At 43.6% G+C, this 25,428-nt stretch overlaps 1 protein-coding gene across 6 annotated transcripts in view; it reads right to left on the reverse strand.

The window, feature by feature from the left end:
• Positions 1-3,467, reverse strand: part of LOC116990120 (signaling lymphocytic activation molecule-like) — a 64,209-nt gene extending 60,742 nt beyond the window's left edge. For all 6 annotated transcript variants that reach the window (XR_004416423.1, XR_004416424.1, XM_033047655.1 and 3 more), the window contains exon 1: positions 3,372-3,467. Coding sequence is in view for 4 of the 6 variants with exons in the window: in XM_033047655.1 (XP_032903546.1) it covers positions 3,372-3,438 (67 nt within the window). In the remaining 2 variants the exon portion in view is untranslated. The remainder of the gene's footprint in view (positions 1-3,371) is intronic.
• Positions 3,468-25,428: the final 21,961 nt, after the last annotated feature.

Raw genomic sequence — 25,428 nt, forward strand, 5'->3', positions numbered from 1 at the left:
AGGGGTGGAGTAGAGAGGGAAGGGGGGTGGGAGAGGGAGAGGGCTGAGGAGAGGGAAACATAGAAACATAGAAATTAAGTGCAGGAGTAGGCCATTCGGCCCTTCGAGCCTGCACCACCATTCAATATGATCATGGCTGATCATCCAACTCAGTATCCTGTACCTGCCTTCTCTCCATACCCCCTGATCCCTTTAGCCACAAGGTCCACATCTAACTCCCTCTTAAATATAGCCAATGAACTGTGGCCTCAACTACCTTCTGTGGCAGAGAATTCCACAGATTCACCACTCTCTGTGTAAAAAATATTTTCCTCATCTCGGTCCTAAAAGATTTCCCCCTTATCCTTAAGCTGTGACCCCTTGTTCTGGACTTCCCCAACATCTGGAACAAGGGATGGAAACGTTGGACCGGGGCGGGCAGACAACGCAATGTGCACCCTCCCCGCCCCTTCCACTGGAGTAGACGCGAGGCATCAACATCGCGCTCAATGGGTGAAGCACATATGGCAGGCTGATCCCGCCCTGGCCCACTGCGCACGCGCGGAATGACGTGTCATTTTGTGTCGCTTCCCCCACTGCGCAGGCGCATTTTGTTTATCCCCATCGGCCGGAGCCAGAGTTTGCTCCGATTTAAAAAAAACTATTTCTGGGGATTTTTTCTTACTCTGGGGGAAAAAAAGGGGGGGGGGGGTAGTGCGGGCGCACCGAGCGCACCCCCCCCCCCCCCCCCCATTCGGACGGCCATGTGAGAGTATAGAAGGATGAGGGGGATCTCATTGAAACAAGGTGCAAAGCACTTATGAAAGCATGGAACTACCAGGCAGAAGACACATGTAGCTGTGGAGCAGTACAGGCAATGTCCCACCTACTGGAGTGTGACGACGCCCCCCAGTGCAGCCCCCAGGACCTGGTTTAACCGACCCGACCAGCTGTGACCTGCGCCAGATACTGGCAGAACGACATCTGAGATTGCAACGGACTCGAAGAAGAAAGATTGAAACATATGAGATTGTTCAGGGCTTGGACACGCTAGAGGCAGGAAACATGTTCCCGATGTTGGGGGATCCCAGAACCAGGGTCCACACAGTTTAAGAATAAGGGGTAAGCCATTTAGAACGGAGATGAGGAAAAAACGTTTTCACACATAGTGTAGGTATGTTGCAAAGCCTACCTGAAGCGTCGTTGAAGATCTGCTGCTGAGGGTGTGCGCGATTTTGGCGCCGTTTAGAGGGGGCGGGTTTAAAACGCGATTTTCTCTAAGCTGTTCCAATCGAAAATGTTCAGCCTAGTTAATTATTAACGAAAAATCGCTGGAAGACCCCGTCGCAAAAGCTATTATTAGGTTTAAAGGCCTTGAATAATAGTTATAGTAGTTTAAAAATCAATCTCTAAACCCGCCACCGCCAGCAACCGCAGGGTCTCATAAAGCAAATAGCAGAAGTTAGGTTGTATATTTTTACATTAAAAAGGGCTTCTAAAGATCCATTTATACTAAGTTTAATATTGCGAGTAGCTCAATTTGGGCCCATTATATCGCGCAGTATTTTTCTCGGCATTTGGGGCACAAATCTACCGCAATGTGAACGTTCTAAACCAGCGCGTTCCACAGGGACCCACTGGAAAGCTGATTTAAATGGGCATTTATTTACAGCAATTAAACACTAAATTCCTTCCATTTGGCCTATAAATTAATGTAAATGAGATTTAAAAATCATGTTTTATTGTGAATTATTTGTGAATATTATTTGGACATTTAGGCTATTTAAAAATGTTAATCATTTATTAAGAAATGGATAGATGTTTAGATCTAGTAATTGAAGTCTGAAATTAGCTACAATTAGGTAACTAACTAATTATATGCTTTAATTTCAGGTCATCCAAGTAAGATTATTTTATATTTGTTTCAGAATGCTTCAATCTATGATAACTGAAAATTTCATTCAGTTCTCTTAATTTTTAAGAAAGTTATGGGCTTTTGACTGTTCACGATCACAGCTTTTTTGTTATGTCCATAGAAAATCAATAGGGAACAAGATGCTCATTTCCCAGTATGAAAATGGCCATAACTTTTTAAATACTTGAGATATGAAAGTGAATTAGGTGTCAAATTAAACTTATTTTTATGCTTTATCTGATGGGATAAATTACAGACTTGATTTTTAAAATCTCAAAATTTTGTAACATTGCTACATAGAGTTGTGAGTCTGTGGAATTCTCTGCCTCGGAGGGCGGTGGAGGACGGTTCTCTGGATATTTTCAAAACAGAGCTAGATAGGGCTCTTAAAGATAGTGGAGTCGTGGGATATGGGGAGAAGACAGGAACGGGGTACTGATTGAGGATGATCAGCTATGATCACATTGAATGGCGGTGCTGGCTCAGTGCTCTACTCCTGCACCTATTTGTCTATTGTGTATGGTGTGTGTGTGTGTGGGATAGCGCTGTATCTCTAAAGTCTAATGTAATCTATATAACCATATAACCATTACAGCACGGAAACAGGCCATCTCGGCCCTTCTAGTCCGTGCCGAACACTTACTCTCACCTAGTCCCATCTACCTGCAATCAGACCATAACCCTCCATTCCTTTCCCGTCCATATGCCCATCCAATTTATTTTTAAATGATAAAAATCGAACCTGCCTTCACCTTTCCACTGGAAGCTCATTCCACACAGCTACCACTCCCTGAGTAAAGAAGTTCCCCCTCATGTTACCCCTAAACCTTTGTCCCTAATTCTCAAATCATGTCCCCTTGTTTGAATCTTCCCTACTCTCAATGGGAAAAGCTTATCCACGTCAACTCTGTCTATCCCTCTCATCATTTTAAAGACCTCTATTATGTCCCCCCTTAACCTTCTGCGCCCCACCCCACCCCACACCACACCCGCATCGTCCCCTCCGCACATGTTCCGCTGAGTTTCTGAAGAAGGGTCCTGATCCGAAACGTCCATTTTATACCCAAATTCCTTTGTCTGAAGATAAGACACAAAATGCTGGAGTAACTCAGCGGGTTTCCGAAGAATGTCCCGACCCGAAACGGCACCGATCCGATTTCCCCCCAAAGTTCTCTGACCAGTCTACTGTCTGTGACTACATTCCTCTGTCTGCCTGTCCCCGCTGAGTTCATTTCGTGCCGACCGTCGTATTAAACCAACATCAGCAGTTCCTTTCTCGGCATCCTTTGTTTGAAAGAGGGAAAAAATCTCGGCCAGCCAACAACCCAGCGGAAATCAACACGTACTTAAAACACACGTCCCTCAAAGATGCGATCGGCAGCTCAAAGTATAATATCTTGATGCAGTAAAGATCCGCGATATTGCAAGTCCGGACAGAAAGCAGACATACACCAAACAGTTCAGGGTGTGAACTCACCTCCTGTGTCGCTCAACAGACAAATAATCCCGATGCCGAAGACTATTCCCAAATCCGACCTGATCATCTCTAAAAAGGTTGAAAAGGCATCGGTGCTTCTGCCCAAAGATCCTATAGCAGAGTATAAGATCTTTGCTTTTGCCAAAGATGCTACAGAGGGGCGGATCTTTGACTTTTGCAACTCTCTCTCATGCAAAGATCTGGACAAACTGAAGCCCAGGGCGTCGATATCTAGGGGGGGCTCCGCTCGCTCAGCTGCTGCGGTCGGCACGTCCTCCCCCCTGCACATGCGCGCTGCCACCGCAACTGGTCGGCGCTGGGCACTTTCTCCCTCGCTTTGAATTGTGGGGGATTTAGCCGCCATTGCTGTCCGGTCGCTGCCTAGCTGCAGCCGCTGAAAACCAACGCAGAATCACTCCCTGACCCTGGATCAGGAGTTACTCCCTGAAGTAACTCTTGCTTCTGGTTTCCTGGGCCTCCATAAATATTCTAAATGGAATTTAAACGAGGTGGTAGAGGGATGCAGAAAAATAATAAAACACAATAACAACCAATTGCATTTTATCTGTTTATGTATTGTGTATATATATATATATACACACACGCACGCACACACGCACGCACGCACGCACGCACACACACGCACACGCGCGCACGCACACGCGCGCACACGCACACGCACGCACACGCACACACACGCACACACACACGCACGCACACACACACACACGCACACACACGCACACACACACACGCACACACACACACACACACACACTCTCTCTCTTCTATACTTCCGCACTGACCAGCGATCCCCGCACACTAAAACTATCACTACCCTACACACACACTAGGGACAATTTTACATTAAGTACAAGCCAATTAACCTACAAACCTGCATTTCTTTCGGGTGTGGGAGGAAACCGAAGGTCTCGGATTTAACCCACACAGGTCACGGGGAGAACATAAAACTCCCATAGACAGAATCCCAAACAGACAGCGCCAGTAGTCGGTCTCTGGCTCTGTGAGGGGGTGTGGTTGGGTTAGGCTCAGGAATTCATAGCGGGAATCTGACTGTGATCATATTGTCACCAACAAATGCATCATGAAATTGAGATGAAAAATTAGGCAGGATAAATAGTAGGATGGGCAGGGTGTAGTCTGGACACCCAAAACACAAAATGTGATCAACATGTTAATTGTGAAATAACAACAGCAATAATAACAGAGATTTGCCAACATCACTGCTTAATTATAGGGAGCACAGATTGTTCAAATGCAGCCATTGAAGACTTTTTAACGAGTACATAGCAAATCCGCTGAGGCAGAATTCTGGTTCCGGGGAGCAGAGGCGTGCAGCCAAAACCTGCTGAGGTGGAGAGGGAAGATTTGACATTTTGAAAGCATTAAAATCCGGGATTCTCGGAGCGGGGTTTCCTCGAGAATGGCTGACCAGAACTTCTCATCAGCTGTGAACTCTGATCCCAGCGTTTAGTTTACAGATGCCATGAATAGTTAATAATGGGGATACTGTGGATAGAGTGAGCTGTTTTAAATATCTGGGAGTCCACATCTGTGAGGATCTGACATGGACATCACACGCCGCAGCACTCGTGAGTAAGGCCTTTACCACCTCAGGCAATTGAGGAAATTCAGAGTGTCTCCGTGGATCCTCCAGTGCTTCTAATCAGCGGTGGTGGAAAGCATCTTATCCGGAAATATGACAATCTGGTTTGGGAATTGCTCTGCCCAGGACACGAAGGCTCTGCAGAGAGTAGTGCGTTCGGCCGAACGCACTATGGGAACTTCACTCACCCCCCTGCAGGAACTATACATCAGGAGATGCAACTCCAGAGCCAATAAAATCATGGGAGACCCCTTCCACCCCTGCAACGGACTGTTCCAGCTGCTACGGTCAGGCAAACGCCTCCGTTGTCATGCTGTGAGAACGGAGAGGTTGAGAAGGAGTTTCTTCCCAGAGGCCATTCGGACTGTAAACTCCTATGAAAAAGTTACTTTTATAACTACTAAACAGGTTCGCTTCTTATCGGCCGATGGAAGGGAGGGAGAACTCCAGTCAAGTGAACAATGTAGACACTTGACCGTCCTCAGTCCACTTCCCTGAACAACAGAATTACATCGCATTAAATAGGTTTTTTTTGTCCTCTTAACACATTCCACAGACATTAGTCATTGTCAGAGGTACAGGAAAAGGTTTCCACAGAATGCATCACATCAAAGGCATTTTGTCACATGGTACAAGATAACATTGGCCATTTGGTTGACGACATTTTATCTTCAAAGAGATCACCCTAGCTCTTTCGCTGCTTCCTCTCCCTCGTCCCTCATAAACATTGGCCATTTGGTTTATGACATCTTACATCAAAGAGATCTCTCTAGCTCCTTCTCTGCTTGTCACTTGGAGACAATGTTATAGTATTTATTATCTCACACACCGCAACCTGAGGCAAGCCTAATTTGAGTCTAAATATAAGCTGTAAGCTAGCCCAGAAGATAATTTCATATCTTCTTATATTTTTTACAAAAATTCGGCTTCATCACCTATCTCACCAGGGACTAACTTTACTGAACGTTTTTCCTTCCGCCCACAATATTTAATATGTAAAAGAATATGTGATTCTGTATGTAGTTTGTTTGGTTGTTTGTTTGTTTGTCTTTTTGCACAAAGTCCGCGAGCATTGCCACTTTTCATTTCACTGCACATCTCGTATGTGTATGTGACGAATAAACTTGGCTTGACTTGACTTGATAAAACACAGGAGAAGAATTAGGTCACTGGACCCCAAGAAAGGGAGTTTGTGGAGTGCCTCTGAAATGAACTCTTAGAGCAAGCAGCTCATATTGAAGCCAAACAGGGAGAAGGCAATTCTGGATTTAGTGTTGTGTAATGAACCGGATTTACACAACTGGGTTTCCGGGAACACAGCATGTGTCCAGCTCAGTTAGTTTTTTTTAAATAGGAAGGAACTGCAGGTGCTGGTTTAGACCAAAGATAGACACAAAAAGCTGGAGAAACTCAGCGGGACAGGCAGAGAGAAGGAATGGGTGGATACCCTGCTTCAGACTGAGGAGATGCTGACTGTCCCGCTGAGTTACTCCAACTTTTTGTGTCTATCTTCAGTTAGTATATTGTCACTTCTACCGAGGTACAGTGAAAAGCTTTTGATGTCAAGCTGGAAAGGTACACAGAATATTTACAATGAGGCTGCTGGGACTAGATGGTCAAGTCCAGTCAAGTCAAGAGAGTTTATTGTCATGTGTCCCAGATAGGACAATGAAATTCTTGCATTGAGCTGTAGGCTGGGATTCTATTCATTGGCGCGCAGGAGGATGAGTGGTGATCTTATTGAGATGTATAGAATCATGAGAGGAATAGATCGGGTAGAAGCACAGAGACTCTTGTCAAGGGTAGGTGAATCGAGGACCAGAGGACATAGGTTTAAGGTGAAGGGGAAAAGATGAGGGGCAACATTTTCACACGAGCAGTGGTGGGTGTATGGAACAAGCTGAAAGAGGAGGTAGTTGAGGCAGGGACTATCACAACATTTAAGAAACAGACAGGTACACGGATAGGACAGGTTTGGAGGTATGTGGACCAAACGCGGGCAGGTGGGACTAGTGTAGCTGGGACAAGTTGGCCGGTGTGGGCAAGTTGGGCTGAAGGGCCTGTTTCCACATTATCACTCTATGATGCTTTGTGTGATATCCAGTCAGCAAAAAGACAATACAATGATTCCAATCGATCCATTTATAGTTTACAGATGCATGAAAAGGGAATAACGTTTAGTTAATAAAGTTAAGCCAGCAAAGTATGTTCAAGGGTAGTCCTAGGGTCAACAACGATGTAGATAGTAGTTCAGCACTGCTCTCTGATGGTGGTGGGATGGATCTGTTGTCTGATACCGCGTCTAGTCTCCAGAGAACCCCGAAGATAGACACAAAAATGCTGGAGTAACAGCGGGATAGGCAGTATCTCTGGAGAGAAGGAATGGGTGATGCTTCAGGTCGAGACCTTTCTTTGGACTCACTGTCTTCCAGCGAATACCCGGAGGCTCAATTTGGATCCATGCCTGGTGTCAAGAAGGGTGTGAGTATATATATATATACTAGACCAAGTGCAGACCCGTTGGGTCTGTTTCCCCAACGGCGTTTGCGGGGGGGGGGGGGGAAGGGGGCTGAGGCATCACACTCACATTAACCACCCCCCAAACACACAGGTGGGTGGAGGGGGGTGAGAAGAGGGGAGGGAGGGGAGAGGAGGAGGAGGAAACGGGACAGATTTGGGAGAGAAAGGAGAGCGGGGGTAGGGGGTGAGAGAGGGGGATGGGGAGAGAGATGTGGGGGAGGGGGGTATGGGGAGGGAGGGGAAGAGGGAGGGAGGGGTGGGGGAGAGAGGGGAAAGTGTGGGGAGGGAGAGTGGAGAGGGCGGGGGGAGTTTTTGAGGGGTGGGGGTGGGGGAGGGAGGGGGGTGAGGAGAGGGAAACATAGAAACATAGAAATTAAGTGCAGGGAGTAGGCCATTCGGCCCTTTGAGCCTGCACCACCATTCAATATGATCATGGCTGATCATCCAACTCAGTATCCTGTACCTGCCTTCTCTCCATACCCCCTGATCCCTTTAGCCACAAGAGCCACATCTAACTCCCTCTTAAGTTCCGATTGGACATATGTGAACATTGGGCATTGTGACATCACACGATGGAACGTTCACCAGGGGCTGGGGCTGCTTCTATGGGTGAGAAGCCAGTTTATTTTTGAAATGTTGGAGGGGGGGGGGGGAGGGATTTGATTAAAAACGTGCACTTAAACACGACGAAATGTAATGAAGAGCGGATACTTAGAAAGAAAAGTGAAATATCTACCGAAATGTAAAAGATGTCGGCGATTCTGCGTCTGGTTTCGGAGTTGCAGGAGAGAGGGGGGAGAGGAGAGATGGGGGAGGAGAGAGGGAGGGAGGAGAGGGTGGGAGAGGAGAGGGGAGAGGAGAGGGGGGGGGGAGAGGGGTGGAGAGAGGAGAGGGGGGGAGAGGAGAGGGGGAGGGGAGTGAGGAGAGGGGGGAGAGAGGAGAGGTGGGGGAGAGGGGGGGGATGGGAGGGAGAGGTGGGGAGAGAGAGGAGGAGATAGAGAGAGAGAAAGGGAGAGAGACAGGGGGGGAGAGAGCAAAAGTGAGAGATAGGGAGAGAGAGAGAGAGTTGCCTTTTTACTCAACCCAAACCCCCCAAACAACCATTTGCAGGCAGTGTTTTTTTCCTTCAAACTAACCATAACCATATTTTAATTTTCAAACCAAATTAAGGGTACTTACTCACAGCTGTGTAGACATTTGTTCAGTCATTCAGAGCTCAGACCTCCATCTTGTAGAGACTGATTGGGGCACACCACTTCCTGGTTTTATAGTCCCTCCCCCTCCCACCAGCAGGAGCAGCAGAGAGAATGGGGAATTTTGTAAAAACATCAATATATCTGTCTTTTTTCATCGACGGGAAAAATCCTCGGCACACATATGGCGGAGGGGGGCTCTGAGCAAGCAGGCCCAAAATGACGGCCGTAGGAAATCTCGGAAATCGCAGCACAGATGGCCAAACCGATCAAGAACAGACTTTTAGTAATATAGATAGATAACACACACAATTATATTTCTTCTTTTTTTTAATTTTTTTAAATTTTATTAGAAGTTAATACAGTACAAAACAGTTCAGTGGAAGCTAATTTTAGGTGCCAACTATGTCATACCATAATCCATTCTATGTACAACCTCTAGTTTTATGTTTTGAGAAGGAAGTAAGCAAGACAAGAAAAAGAAAACAATAGAAAGGGGAAAAAGAGGAAAAATAGATGGTAGAGAATAGAAAAACGTGAAGTGTGTATATAAAAAAAAGAAAAAGTAGAAAGTAGAAATAGGAGAGAAGGCCCCTTAAAAGAGAAATCTTCAAAGCTTTATTCGGAGATGTAGATCTATCCACGGCATGAACTGAAATCAGCAATCTTTACGTGATTCCAAAAAGTCGATGAAAGGAGACCAACCCCTTAAGAATTGGTCATATTTATCTATTAGTCGGAGTCTCATTTCTTCAAGGCGTGCTATGTCCATCATATTCCTAATCCACATTTTAACAGTTGGTATGGTTGTATTTTTCCAAAATTTAAGTATCAATTTCTTTCCAATTATTAACCCATAATTAAAAAAATGTTTTGGTCTTTATTTAAATTGATATCTTCTACTATTATTCCAAATATAATCCATTCCGTTTTAGGTTCTATTGTGGACTTGAAAAGCTTTGTAAATATATCAAATATATCGCTCCAGAATTTATTCAACTTTGTACATCCTACAAATGAATGTGTTATATTAGCGTTTTGAAACAAACATTTATCGCATCTGGGAGAGACGTTTGGATAAAATTTATTCAACCTCGTTTTTGAATAATATAGTCTATGTAATAATTTGAATTGAATTAAATTATGTCTTGCATTAATAGAACAATTATGTGTGTTCATCAGATACTTTTCCCATCTATCCTTCGAGATCTTTATCATTAGCTCATGTTCCCAATCTTCTCTTAGTGCTTCTGTTGAGGGTGATTCTCTATTTAATATATTATTATAAAAGTATGATATTAGTTTTTGTGAATCAGCCTTAATATTCATTGCTTCTTCTAAAGGGTCTAAAAATATAGTTTGAAATCTATGTATATATTTCTTCATAAAGTCACATATCTGTATATATTTAAAATATTGATTATCCTTCAGTTTAAATTTTAATTTTAAATGTTGAAATGATAACAGTTTGCCCAATTCATACATATCCCCTACTTTCCTAATCCCCAGTCTATCCCATTGATGATATGTTTTGTCGATGAGAGATGGTTTGAATGCGGGGTTGTTCAATAGTGGGGTTAGTACTGATAGATTATTTAATTTCAAGGATACTTTTATTTGTTTCCAAATTCTTATTGTATTGTGAATAATTGGGTTCTTCTTATATATTATACTATTCAATTTTATCGGTGAGAGCAAGATCGTTCCTATATCGTGCGGATAGCACTCCTCTTTCTCCATTCTTATCCACTCCAACTGCTGAGTGGAACTATCCAACCAGTACATTATGTTCTTAATATGCACTGCCCAGTAGTAATACATAAAGTTAGGTAATGATAAACCCACAACTTCTTTAGGTTTACACAAATGCTTTTGTTGAATTCTGTGTGCTCTGTAATCCCATATAAAATTAGTGATAGTAGAATCTAGTTTTTTGAAAAAGTATTTTGGAATATATATTGGGATCGCTTAAAACACATATATTAATTGTGGTAAGAAAGTCATTTTTGTAGCGTTAATTCCACCTATCAATGAGAGCGGGAACGTCTTCCAAAATTTAATCATATCATTCAGTTTATTTAATAGTGGCATAAAATTGGCACTAAATAATGATCTGTGTCTTCTCGTAATTTGAATACCCAGATACTTGAATTTTTCTGTTGCAATTTTGAAGGGGAATTTTAGTAAGTGTCTCGAATCCTGTGGTTTTAAAGACATAATTTCGCTTTTATTCCAATTTATTCTATATCCTGAAAAAGAGCCGAATTCCTCAATTAATGTTAATAATGTGGGTATACTCGTTTGTGTATTAAACAAATTGTGTTTAAAGTCGACTCCCATGCCAGGATCGATTTAAAAACTCTTACTGCTGAACGTCGAGGGTACTGATTCCATCAAACGGTGCCGGTGGATTCGGGATTTAAAACGATTTTATCGGTAAAAATCGGATGAAAAAGAGAAGAGGTCAGAGAGGACCCAAGAAGACTACAATCAGTCTCCAGCTCCAAAAAGCTCTGGATGAGCTTGAAACCACCCCTGAACCCCACTTTTGAAAGTTTGGAAGAGGAGCTGGAGCCTCAACAACCAACAAGCGATATGGCTGCGAGAAGTGATACAAAGGAGAAAGAAATGAAAAGCTGGGAAGAAACAGTAAGAGCTAATATTATTAAAGACATTACTAAAGATCTTCAGAAGCAATTTGCCAAAATGAACTCTACAATTCAGAACAACTTCTGCACTATGGAGGGCAATCTTTCTAAGAAAATTGATAATAGCTGCGGCGAAGTAAAAGAGCTTTATGTAGCCCTGAACCAGCAGTTTAAAGATTTGGAGTCGAGGACTGCGAAGGAATTGGAAAGTATGCAGAGAGATTATAACAACAAACATGACATCCTGCTGAAGCAATTTATTTATTTATCTATCTATTTATTTATTTATTTATTTATTTATTTATTTATTTATTTATTTATTCCGAACAAGTAAAGACATTAACGACATTAATATTAACAAAATCGAAATTATCAAACAATTGGACATTACAATCAATATTTACAAAGCAATGAGAAGAACAAAATCAAAGTTCCAATGTCCAACTCTGTGTCTGTACAAGCTCGAAAAGGAGTGAGAAGAAGAATAACTTATTAAATCTCACCCCTTTTCCCCAACACTTCTACCATATTTAAAAATCAATTCATTACTAATAATAATACTACCCTAGGCAATTTCCCGTAATACCTACAGACATATATATACATACAACTATTATGTACATACAAACTTCATAACTGAAGTACCCAAACATAAGTAAACAATAGTAAAGCAATAGATAAACACTAACCCCCACTTGTCAACCATCCCCTCCATCCCTGTACCCCTTGAGAATTATTTTTTTATATATCATTTTAAAATGATTCATGTTTGTGCATTGCTTCAATTCCCCGTTCAATTTATTCCACACTCCTACTCCACAAACCGAAATACAAAAGGTTTTTCTAGTCGTACGGACTTTTTGTTTCTTAAAGTTAAATATTCCTCTTAAATTGTAACCCCCCACACGCTCGTTAAATAATTTTTGAATGTTTCCAGGTAAATTTTTATTTTTGGCCCTAAACATTATCTGAGCTGTTTTGAATGTAACCAAATCTTCTAATTTTAATAATTTTGACTCTAAAAATAATGGATTCGTATGACCCAGATACTTAGCATTATGCATAATACGAATTGCTCTTTTTTTGCATCATGGTTAATGAGTGTATCGAATTTTTATAGTTATTACCCCAGACTTCTGCACAATAATTTAAGTAGGGTAAAATCAATGAACAATAAAGAATACGGAGTGATTTGTAATCCAGAGCTTGCTTGGCTTTGTATAATACAGAGATACTTTTTGACAATTTTAATTTACATGTTTAATATGTGATTTCCAGCTTATTTTATCGTCAATTATAACCCCAAGAAATTTATTTTCATGCACTCTTTCAACTTCCACCCCATTTATCTTTATACTTACTAGTGTATTTATTCTACAATTACCAAATAACATTATTTTAGTTTTACTCAGATTTAATGAAATTTTATTCCTATCAAACCATATTTTCAATTTACCCATTTCTTTTATTATTTTATCCAATAGCTGTTTTAAATTTTCCCCAGAACAAAAAATATTTGTATCATCTGCAAACAAAACCAGCCTCAAGACATTGGACACATTACAAATATCATTTATGTACATGATAAATAATTTTGGGCCCAGCACTGACCCCTGTGGTACACCACACACAATGTCCAAGCATGTAGAATTATGACTACCCAGATTTACAAACTGTTGCCTGTTCCTTAAGTAGCTTTTAATCCAGTCCAGTACTATTCCTCTAATTCCATACCTCTCCAATTTTTTAAATAAAATATCATGATTAATTGTATCAAATGCTTTTTTTATGTCAATAAATATCCCAGCTGCATATAATTTCTTATCAATGGCGTTTGTGATGTCTTCAATTAATTCTAGTATTGCAAGTGATGTTGATCTATTTGTTCTGAATCCATATTGACTTTCTGTGATTAATTTATTCTTTTCTACAAATTTGTCTAATCTATTATTAAACATTTTTTCTAATATTTTGGAAAATTGTGGGAGTAAGGAAACAGGTCTATAGTTTGTAAAATGATGCTTGTTCCCAGTTTTGTATATTGGTATTATTTTTGCTATTTTCATTTGAATTGGGAAAGTACCGGTTTGGAAGGATAAATTACAGATGAATGTTAAACGTTTGGAGATCCCCTCAATGACCATCTTAACTAGCGACATGTCAATGTCGTTGAAATCGGTAGACTTTTTATTTTTACATGTTTTGACAATATCCAACAGTTCTTTTTCTTCTACTGCCGTAAGAAACATAGAGCAGGGATTTCTCGCCATTAAATTCTCAGGAGTTTCTCCAGATGTCCCTGAATCGGGGATTTGTTTAGCCAGGTCTGGTCCAATATTTACAAAAAAATTATTAAAACTATTAGCTATATCTTCCATATTGTAATTTTCCTTATCCTTATCAATAAAATACTTCGGGTAATTTGTTCTCCCCGGACCATTTCTGATAATGCTATTAAGTATGCTCCATATTCTTTTTATATTGTCTTTATTGTCATCTAATTTCTTCTTATAATAATCTTTCTTGCTTTCTCTTATGATGTAAGTTAATTTATTTTTATACTTTTTATATTTATTTTCTGTATCTTTAGTTCTCTCTCTTATAAAATCTCTGTATAGGGCATTTTTTTTTTTACAAGCATTTTGTAATCCCTTTGTAATCCATGGACATTTAGTATATTTTGATTTTCTATTATATTCTTTAATTGGACAATTTTTATCATATAATGACTTAAATATTGCAATAAATGTTTCATAAACACTATCAATGTCTCTTTTTTGGTATATTATATCCCAGTTTTGTGCCAATAGATCCTTTTTTAGTGCATTGATAGCTTCCTCCGATCTCACTCGTCTATATTCTATTAATTTGTTTGGTTTGTTGTTCCTGTGGATATTATCATAAACTATAAAAACTGGCAGATGGTCACTTATATCATTAATTAATAATCCACTTACTATTTTATTTTCCACATCATTATTAAATATATTGTCAATGAGTGTAGCGCAATGGGAAGTAATTCTACTCATTCTAGTGATTTTAGGAAATAGACTCATGCTGTACATAGTATTAATAAAATCTTCTGTAAGGTTGTGTTGATTAGGATTTAGTAGGTCAATATTGAAATCTCCACATAAAAACACTGATTTACTGCTTGTTGTTGAAAACATACTCTCCATCCAGCCCCTGAAGATTTCAATATTTGACCCCGGTGCCCTATATATACAACTAATGATTACATTTTTATTTCCACCATTAATTATTTCTATAGTTATACATTCGTGCAGATTGTCAACCACAGTTGTCATATTTTCTACTACAGGTGCACAACCTTTTATCCGAAGATCCAAATAACGAAAACCTCCGAATAGCGGCCATTTTTTCGGTCCTTGAAGAAAGGTCCTTGAAAACGTTCACCGAGGGCGGCCCGCAGAGGTGACAGCGGAACCTCCGGTCGGTCCTCGAAGAAAGGGGAACTAAATCCCCATTCATAAAAGAGAAGGTGAGGGTATATTGCGCGGGAGGGTTAATAATTGACAATATGCTGCTGCCTGCCCGCTGAGTTAAAACGTTCCCACGGTAGACTCACGATACACAGTGCAGATTGTCGCTCCCTTCAGTTTCACCCCACCTACGCCCCTCTGCTTCCCGGCCATGTGTGTGACCCCTTCCCTCTCCAGCTCCCCGCCCATTGCACCGGCGCGGGGGCTTTGCACGGTCTTCACGTCGGCGATTACAGCAGGACCATGCCAGTCACCGGAGACGTCAGGACCAATTGGACACCGACCCCCAGGCCCACCGCAAGCACGGAGAACCCAGAGACCCACAGCCAGCAGCAACCCAACCCAGCCCAGCCCCACTCCAACTACAGAGGAACCTGGGTTACGGATGACGGGGCGCAGCTCGGGGCGTCGTAGGGGCCCATCGGGGAGCGGGTTCCTGTTGGTCATGACGTCTCCGGCCACCTGCCATCCTCCGGGAACTGTACCGCCCTTGCAGGAGAGTGGGGTTGTTTGCAGTTGCAGCGGGAGGGGGCAATTCACATAAACATCCATCACAGTGAGTCTCCTCCTCACTGTGATGGAAGGCAAAGACTTGTCTCTCCCCTGCTCTCCATTCCTCTCCCGAAGTCGAGGTCAAAGCCCCCGGCGGGCGCTAGCAAGTCCGCGGCAATTTACAGCCGCGCCGGGCGTTGTAAGCCCCCCCTCCAGGTCACTCTCAACCAAAGATCATAGAGGATGGTCCTCTATGATCTTTGCTCTCAACCCCGTAATTCGGGCGGGAGAAGTCGCCGTTGCCGGTGCCCCGCAAAGCAGTCTCCCACCGGGGACCCGCGAGCTCCCGGTGTCACCATCCACCGGAGTCGGGTCGCAGCAGCTCGCCCCCGCAGCTCTCCACGCTCCGAAGCTAGCTAGCTCCACGGAGGTAGGTCCGTAGGTCCACAGGCTCCACAGCTCCCACCGCCGCCCACCGACCCCCAGGCCCACTGCAAGCACGGAGATCCCAGAGACCCACAGCCAGCAGCAACTCCAGCCCAGCCCCGCTCCAACTCCAGAGGAACACGTAGGGGCAGAAGCTGATGGTGTGCAAGGTACGTCTTGTTCTTGGGGTGGCGGATGAGGTGACGCAGCTCGGGCTGTGGGCAAACTGCCACTTGTCGCCGTAGCGGCCCATCGGGGAGCGGATTCCTCTGGAGTTGGAGGGGGAGGGGGGTATTGTGCTGTTTGATCGCCCCCTGCTATCCCAGGGACAGGGAGACACAGCGGCTTTTTGGACTGGTGGGCAATCACTTCCAAAGTTCTGCCCACACAGTCAGTACACCTCTCCTACACTGCATTTCATACAAACATTTATTCTGCAAGAAAAAACGACATTGAAGACTCATACTCGCGATCGAGTAACTGCCAGGATCAAGGCGCAAACTCGCGACCTTGCGGATATGAGCCGAGCACTCTACCACTGAGCCAGCCATTAAAATCTACGCAAAAAAAATTCCATTCCGAAGACCGACAAATTCTGAATTACGAAAAGTGTCTGGTCCCAAGGCTTTCGGATAAAAGGTTGTGCACCTGTACCTTATAATTCAGAGTTGTATCCACATATAGTGCTACCCCTCCTCCCGCCTTATTTTTTCTATTGATGTAATTGAAATCATATCCGTCCATCTCAAAATCAATTCCCTTTTCCTGATTAATCCATGTTTCAGATATTGCGATGACATTGAATGGCTGTAAAAAATTTTGTAAATACTCTTTAATACTATTAAAATTCGCATAGAGGCTCCTACTATTAAAGTGTATAATCGATAATTTGCCTTTTACATTAATATTCTGATTATACTGTTCCTCTGTGTAGTAGCAGCAGATATTTTTGTCGTTGGAATTAAAGTAAAAATTATTGTCCGGGTCTATATCGTATTCCAAATCCTGTAAATTGTGATCGGTATATTCAAATGGTTGTAACTTCAGTTGTTTCTTTTCACTTATTATTTTAATTACTTGACTACCATTTCCAGATGTAAATGACTGAATTCCTTCAGTGTATGCCATAATTGCGTGTGTAACTAAATTTCACCTCACAATCCCGTTTTATGATCATTGGTATTTGTCCAGTTCTGCAATATCTCTAATAACCAGCACTTTGGCTTCCTCTGGTGTTCCATTTAATTTAATAAAGATTTTACAGTTTGCAGTCCAGGTATTTAGTATTTGTTTCTGTTTCTTAAGGTTTCGTGCTTGTCGGGCTATATCGGCATTTCGTTTTGTTAGGTGTTCATTCATAAATACTTTTGTTCCCTTCAACTGTCTTCCTTGTTTTAGGAGACTAACTTTATATTTTCTGTTGACAAACCTTATTATGATGGCTGGTTTGTCATCGCTATTTTTATCCTCTTTGGATTTTCTCCTGGGCAGGGGGTGACAAGCCTCGATGTTATCGCAGTCCAAGTGTATTCCTTTTGACTGCAGGAAGGCCGCCACCTGTTGCTCCGTGGAGCTTGTATCCATTGCCCCGGGCTCCCCCCGCTGTCGTCAGTCACCGCCCGTGCGTATGACCGGGGCTTTATACTGAGCCCGGTAATGATAACATTATTCGCTCTGGTGTACTGCTCCAGGTCCGCAACTCTGTCTCCAGGAACACCAGTCGCCGGTCCTTTTCGGCGCTCTGGATCCGGAGAGCCTTTACCTCCGCCACCAGGTCGAGGATGGCTTTCTGCTGTTGTTTGACAGCAGAAATCTCCACCGTCATAAAATCCAGCGCTCTTTTTATTTCTTCGCCTTCCTCCGTTGTTATTGCCTTCTTCGGAGGCATGGCTGCCACTGGTTAGTCCTCCTACAAATATTACACAAAACTACGAAATGCTCAGGTCCGTCGGCAGCGTTGCCACACAGCTACCGCTTCCCTGCCGCCATTTTGTCTCCCAATTAACAGACATGGAAAAATTGATGGAAGAGATGGAGGGTGAAATGGAACAGATGAGCCACAAAATAACAGGTTTAAAAAAACAACACAATATGAATTGGGAGCTAACGAATAAACTGAATGAGAAATGTCAAGATTTAGAGGCCACATCAAGAAGGCAAAACCTGAGAATAATAGGAGTTAAAGAGGGTGCGGAACACGGCTTTCAAATGCGTTATTTTATCATTAATCTACTTAAAGATGTTTTCAAACTGCCAGAAACCCCAAAGATAGATGTGGCACATCGAGTGGGTCGCTTCCAAAAACATGTTAGTGCTTCGCCAAGGCAAATTGTCGTAAAGTTCCTAGACATTTCAACTTTGGAAAATCTATTAAAGAAGAGACCCTATGGAGAAAATCTTACATTCGCTGATAATATCGTAAGATTCTACAGGGATTATCCTCGGGAAATTCTGGCAAAAAGACGCGAGTTTAAAAGGGCAAGCAGTATTTTATATGGACATTCTGAAGTTCGTTATGGCGTGATCTATCCAGCGAAAATGCTAATTACGTTTAATGCTAAGCAACGCTCATTCACGGACCCGGACTCTGCTTGCAAATATGCCCAGGAGATTTTAAACATAATTCAAGGGGGAACAGAATAATAGCCATTTTATCTGTGGAACTTGTTTTCTCTGTTTCAATTAAGACACTCGAACTGTTCAGACGCTTACCAGACAGGCTTATCTGGCAAGAATGTGTTGTTCAATAACACAGCCGGAATTAAATTTCTGAACTGAAAGCACAGATGGAGGCTCAAGGTCGCAGGCTCGTTGCCAAGTCCTTCAGCCCTGACAACTATGAGACTGTCCCCTTTTGAAATGGCCATGATATGATGCATCTGTCTGACACTATATGACCTATTATTTACAGGGTACTTAAGGAGGTGGCTCTAGAAATCGTGGAAGCATTGGTGATCATTTTCCAATGTCAAGTCAAGTCAAGTCAAGTTTATTCGTCACATACACATACGAGATGTGGAGTGAAATGAAAAGTGGCAATGCTCGCGGACTTTGTGCAAAAAGACAAACAAACAAACAACCAAACAAACTACAAACAGAATCACATATTCGTTTACATATTAAATATTGTGGGCGGAAGGAAAAACGTTCAGTAAAGTTAGTCCCTGGTGAGATAGGAGTTTACAGTCCGAATGGCCTCTGGGAAGAAACTCCTTCTCAACCTCTCTGTTCTCACATCATGGCAATGGAGGCGTTTGCCTGACCGTAGCAGCTGGAACAGTCGGTTGCAGGGGTGGAAGGGGTCTCCCATGATTTTATTGGCTCTGGAGTTGCACCTCCTGATGTATAGTTCCTGCAGGGGGGTGAGTGAAATTCCCATAGTGCATTCGGCCGAACGCACTACTCTCTGCAGAGCCTTCTTGTCCTGGGCAGAGCAATTCCCAAACCAGATGGTAATATTTCCGGACAAGATGCTTTCCACAGCCGCTGAGTAGAAGCACTGGAGGATCCTCGGAGACACTCTGAATTTCCTCAATTGCCTGAGATGGTAAAGGCGCTGCCTTGCCTTACTCACGAGTGCTGCGGCGTGTGATGTCCATGTCATATCCTCAGAGATGTGGACTCCCAGATATTTAAAACAGCTCTATAGATTCAGGATCAGTTCCTGTAGATTGAAGGGTAGCTAATGTTATCCCACTTTTGAAGAAAGGAGGGAGAGAGAAAACATGGAATTATAGACCAGTTAGCCTGACATTGGTGGTGGGGAAGTTGCTGGAGTCAATTATAAAAGATGCAATTGCAGCACATTCAGATAGCAGTAACAGGATCAGTCTGAGTCAGCATGGATTTACGAAGGGGAAATCATGCTTGACTAATCTTCTGGAAGTTTTTGAGGATGAAACGAGAAAAATGGACAAGGGAGAGGCAGTGGATGTAGTATTCCTGGACTACCAGAAAGCATTGGATAAGGTCCCACATACGAGATTTGTGGGCAAAATTAGAGCACATGGTATTGGGAGTAGAGTGCTGACATGGATAGAAAATTGGTTGGCAAACAAAGAGTAGGGATTAACGGGTCCCTTTCAGAATGGCAGGCAGTGACTAGTGGGGTACCGCAAGGCTCCGTGCTGGGACCGCAGCTATTTACAATATACATCAATGATTTGGATGAAGGGATTCAAAGTAACATGAGCAAATTTTCAGATGACACGAAGTTGGGTGGCAGTGTAAGGAGGATGCTATGAGAATGCAGGGTGACTTGGACAGGTTGGGGAGTGGGCAGATGCATGGCAGATGAAGTTTAATGCGGATAAATGTGAGGTTATCCACTTTGGTAGCAAACACAAGAAGGCAGATTATTATCTAAATGGTGTGAAGTTGGGAAAAGGAGAAGTACAACGGGATCTGGGTGTCCTTGTACATCAGTCTATGAAAGTAAGCATGCAGGTACAGCAGGCAGTGAAGAAAACGAATGGCATGTTGGCCTTTATAACAAGAGAAATCGAATATAGGAGAAAATAGCTCCTTCTGCAGTTGTACAGAGCCCTAGTGAGACCACACCTGGAGTATTGTGTGCAGTTTTGGCCCCCTAATTTGAGGAAGGACATTCTTGCTATTGAGGGAGTGCAGCTTAGGTTTACAAGGTTAATTCCTGGGATATGCTGAGATAATGGAGCAGCTGGGCTTGTACACTCTGTAGTTTAGAAGGATGAGAGGTTATCTCATTGAAACATATAAGATTGTTAAGGGCTTGGACCCACTAGAGGCAGGAAACAGGTTCCTGATGTTGGTGGAGTCCAGAACCAGGGGCCACAGTTTAAGAATAAGGAGTAAGCCATTTAGAACGGAGACAAGGTAACACTTTTTCTCTAAGAGAGTGGTGAGTCTGTGGAATTATCTGCCTCAGAGGGTGGTGGAGGCAGGTTCTCTGGCTGCTTTCAAGAGAAAGCTAGATAGGGCTCTTAAATATAGCGGAGTCAGGGGATATGGGGAGAAGGCAGGAACGGGGTACTGATTGGTGATGATCAGTCATGATCACATTGAATGGCAATGCTGGCTCGAAGGGCCAAATGGCCTACTCCTGCACCGATTGTCTATAGATAGTGTCTGCATACTCATAGAGGCTTGTGATTGCTTCCCTGAACACATTCCAATCCATGCAGTCAAAGCAGGATTGTAGGTTCTCAATGCCCTTGCTTGTTGAGGAGCACCTGTTAGGAGCAGTCAAATACGGGACAAGGACTGTCCTGTATGGGACAAACCAATTTAGCCCAATATACGGGATGTCCCGGCCAATACGGGACAGTTGGCAACCCTACTTACAACGCCAAGGACCCGGGTTGGATCCTGACCTCGGGTGCTTGTCTGTAAGGAGCTTGTACTTTCTCCTTGTGGCCACGTGGGTTGCCTGCGGGCGTTCCGGTTCCCTTCCACAGTCCAAAGATGTACAGGGTTGTATGTTAATCGGCTTCGGTAGAAAAGTGTAAATTGTCCTGTGTGTGTAGGATAGTGTTAGTGTTAGCCAGATCGCTGGCTGGCATGGACTTGGTGGGCCGAAGCAGGGCTGGCCTTAAGCCGTTGGACCAATTGCTCCTAATTTGGCCCCGCGCCTAAGGGGGGCCCTGCACTAATGTCCTGTATTTAGTACGGAAATACAGATTCTCTTTGTTAAATAAAGATCTTTTTTTTAAATTCGCCATCCGCCATCCGGATTTTTTTTTTTTAAACGAACATGGATAACAACCGCTGCACGGCAAACGATTTGTTAACTAGTACTGTTAGCACTTCTTAACAGCAAGTAGTTAACAAGTAGTTATACAATGGCAAGAGGAGGAGCCATCTTGGGGAACGGCTGCTAACCAGCAGCCGTCCGTTTAATTCACTTTTTTGTTGAAGTTTTTAGTAAGTCCTGTGCTCTGTCTGTTGGAGAAATTGACTTTTTAATGTGGGGGGTAGGGGGTAATTATACTTCTAGGTCCCTACCTGGTCGGTGAGACAGCTTTTTCTCCGGGCTGCCCCGTCGACCCATCCTCATGGCCTACCAGCGGGCGTGGAGTGCCATTTCCTGGCGGGGACCGCCCAGCACCTCGGCCTCGGTGGCGGCACAGCTTTGGAGCGCTATCGCGGAGCGGAGCGGGCGATGCCTTGCCTGGATCGCCGCGCTGGATCGACGCGCTGGAGCTCCAGTGAGCTGTGACCGCCGAGTTCAACACCTCCGGGCTGCGGGACTGCGGAGCGGAGCGGGAGGCGCCGACTTCAACATCGGGAGCCTGGGAGCTCCAAACCGGCGCGGCCTTGTCGGCTTCGGAAGCCGCGGTCTCCGGTAAGGAAGCGGCCGATCCAGGTGGCCCAGCCGCTGAGAGGACTCTCCCGACGCCGGGGCAAAACCACCCGGCCAGAACGGCCAGGAACATCGGGCCTCCGTAGAGGCAATAGCGGTGGCCTCAATAGGCCTGACTTTGGGAGAACTGGGGATGGGGACTGGACGTTGTGCCTTCCCCCACAGTGGTAACCATTGTGGGGGGATGATTTTTTTGTGTGTAAGTAAATATGTTAGTCTGTGTCCAAGATGGCTGTCGGAAGGGAGAGTGGACGCTGGCGCGCTTTAGCTGCCGCTGCTCTCTCTTCACATTGTTTTTGATTTTTTGTCTTTGGATCGAATTCTGTTTTTAATTTGTGTATTGGTGATGTCTTTATTATTTATTTTATTCCGATTATATGTTTTATTACTCTTGTTAATCTCTGTAAGGTGTCCTTGAGACTTTTGAAAGGCGCCCACAAATAAAATGTATTATTATTATTATTATTATTATTATCAATGCATCGATCAACATTCCTCAGTAAATGTAATTGTGTTTTGAATGAGTATTAATGACGCCATGTTCCTTTGAATAAAATTCACGCGGCGTCAATAATACTTGTTCAAAACACAACTACATTTACTGAGGAATGTAGATCGATGACACATTGAGAATTTCTTAAAACTCACCATCATGAGTGAGGGCCCCGGACCACGAGAAGGGGCTTCTTCCTGGTGTGCAGGTTCGTCATTCACCTACCGACCCACGTTGTGTCTCTCTGTGTTTTGCTCTCTCCCTCCCTCTCTCTCGCGCGCTCCCTCTCCCCCGCTCCCCATCTCGTCTCTCTCTAGCTCTCCCACTCCCTCTCTCTCACCCTGTCGCCTCGGCATTCCCGGAATCATAGACGTTTGGCGGTAGACAAAAATGCTGTAGAAACCCAGCGGGTGAGGCAGCCGCCTTGCCCGCTGAGTTCCTCCAACACTGTGTTTTTTTGTTTGGCTTTGAAGTTGAAGGTGGCTCAGCGGGACGGGCAGCGGCTCTGGGGAGAGAATTGCGTTTCTGGTCGAGACCCTTCTTCAGCCAATCACAAGTACTCTCACCGACGAGAGTTCAGTTCAGTCTGAAGAAGGGTCTTCCCTCCAGAGTCGCAGCGCTCCCTGTCCTGCTGAGTTACTCCAGCTTTATGTCTATCTTCAATTTCAGAGAAATACAATTTCTCACGGGGGGCTTATAACGTCTACCCCCCCCCCCCCCCCTTCCTTCCTAATCTCAGCCTCATGGACCTTAGCGTACCCCAAGTTCCTAAAACCCATTTCCACAATTGTTCATGTTGCACTTATAATGCAAAGATGTGCTTGAGGTGATTCTGTGAAACAAAAAGATAAATAGCTGGTTTCAATCCAACAGCAGCCTGAAGCACTTCAGCCTCTTAGCCCTATAACCAGCTGTTTCAGGTTTTGTGCTGCTGTTGGACTGAAACCAGCTCTTTATCTTTTTGTTTCACCCCCTGTCTATCCACATTCATTTCCCTCTCCCCACCTTCCTCCCACGGTGTCTGCTGCTTTGGTGGCAGGCACACCATCACTTTTACATTGCCAGTTAACCACTGATTTGTTTTCAAGTGGTCAGTGCAAAGTCTGCCTTCTTTAATAACTGGTATCGTTGCCAAAAGTGACTTGCTTCGTGAAAATGGGCATTTGTAAAATTAAACCCCAGTGTCCTCTGAGCTCCATGTTGCTGTATTGTTCAATATTCTTGCTAATTGTCGTATTAGCATTTCAATGTACTTCAGCATGGGCCATCCATTAGTTAGATCGCAGCGGAACATAGTATTAAATCGCAAGCGACTGCAGATGCTGCAGATCTTGAACAAAAAAAACAGACTGCTGGAGGAATGTTGAGTCACACCATTTAGTGAAGCCACCTAACAAAGGGTTGCTCTTTGGAGGCGAATAGTCGCTTCCTGAGTAACTGTGTACTCTTTTTAACTTGGCGCAGAGTTCAATGGTTACCCGTTTTCTATTGCACAAATGCATGAGTGAAGAGTCAAGTCAAGAATGGATAATTGTCATATGTACCCACAACAGAACAATTAAATTCTTATTTGCAACAGCAAAAAGGCGTGTAAACACAATACTCATAGATTGCATGAGAACGTATGAGAAACGACTAAAATCAATAACATATCCCTAATACTCGTGCAAAAAAGCTCAAGGTGCCCCATCAAATCTTATCAATCACTTGCGAATCGCATGACTGCGTCCAACTGCTGTCTGGTTCGTTGATCGGTTTGCTAGACATGAACTAGCACCTCCAGTTTAAATTCCATTTGGAATATTTTGGAGGACCAAGAAACCAAGAACTGTTTTGGGAGAGAAAAATGCTCACGGCAGACCAAACGTGTTGAACAGAAATTGGTCAGATACTGAGCTTTAAACAGTGAGAAATCATGTGAAATAATCACTGGATTTAATTTTAAATGAATGTGCCTGTTTAGTTTGGAGAAACAACCAGATTGTCCATTGAGTTCGCACCGACCAGCGATTTTTGTTTTCCTATTTAACAATTTATTTGGCGGCCAATCAATCGCTGTTTCTAAGGGGGTTACATCCAATCACCAACCAGCTTGCCTTAAAATTCCCGTCCAATCAACATATAGGTCTCCTCCCGTCCAATCAGCCGCTGTCTCCAAGGGCGTTGTGTCCAATCACATAATGCAGTTTAATGGTAATTAGTAGCTGCAGTAAAGGTTGGAAGCCAGCGGAGCTACTGACATAGAAACATAGAAAATAGGTGCAGGAGTAGAGGCCATTCGGCCCTTCGAGCCTGCACCGCCATTCAATATGATCATGGCTGATCATCCAAATCAATATCCCATCCCTGCCTTCTCTCCATACCCTCTGATCCCTTTAGCCACGCGGGCCACATCTAACTCCCTCTTAAATCTAGCCAATGAACTGGCCTCAACTACCTTCTGTGGCAGAGAATTCCACCAATTTCTGTGTAAAAAATGATTTCCTCATCTCGGTCCTAAAAGACTTCCCTCTTATCCTTAAACTAGGACCCCTTGTTCTGGACTTCCCCCAACATCGGGAACAACCTTCCTGCATCTAGCCTGTCCAACCCCTTAAGAATTTTGTAAATTTCTATAAGATCCCCCCTCAATCTTCTAAATTCTAGCGAGTACAAGCCGAGTCTATCCAGTCATTCTTCATATGAAAGTCCTGACATCCCAGGAATCAGTCTGGTGAACCTTCTCTGTACTCCCTCTATGGCAAGAATGTCTTTCCTCTGATTAGGAGACCAAAACTGTACGCGATAACTCCAAGTGTGGTCTCACCAAGACCCT

The sequence above is a fragment of the Amblyraja radiata genome, chromosome 30 (assembly GCF_010909765.2).
Source record: "Amblyraja radiata isolate CabotCenter1 chromosome 30, sAmbRad1.1.pri, whole genome shotgun sequence".
Classification (NCBI taxonomy): Eukaryota; Metazoa; Chordata; class Chondrichthyes; order Rajiformes; family Rajidae; genus Amblyraja; species Amblyraja radiata.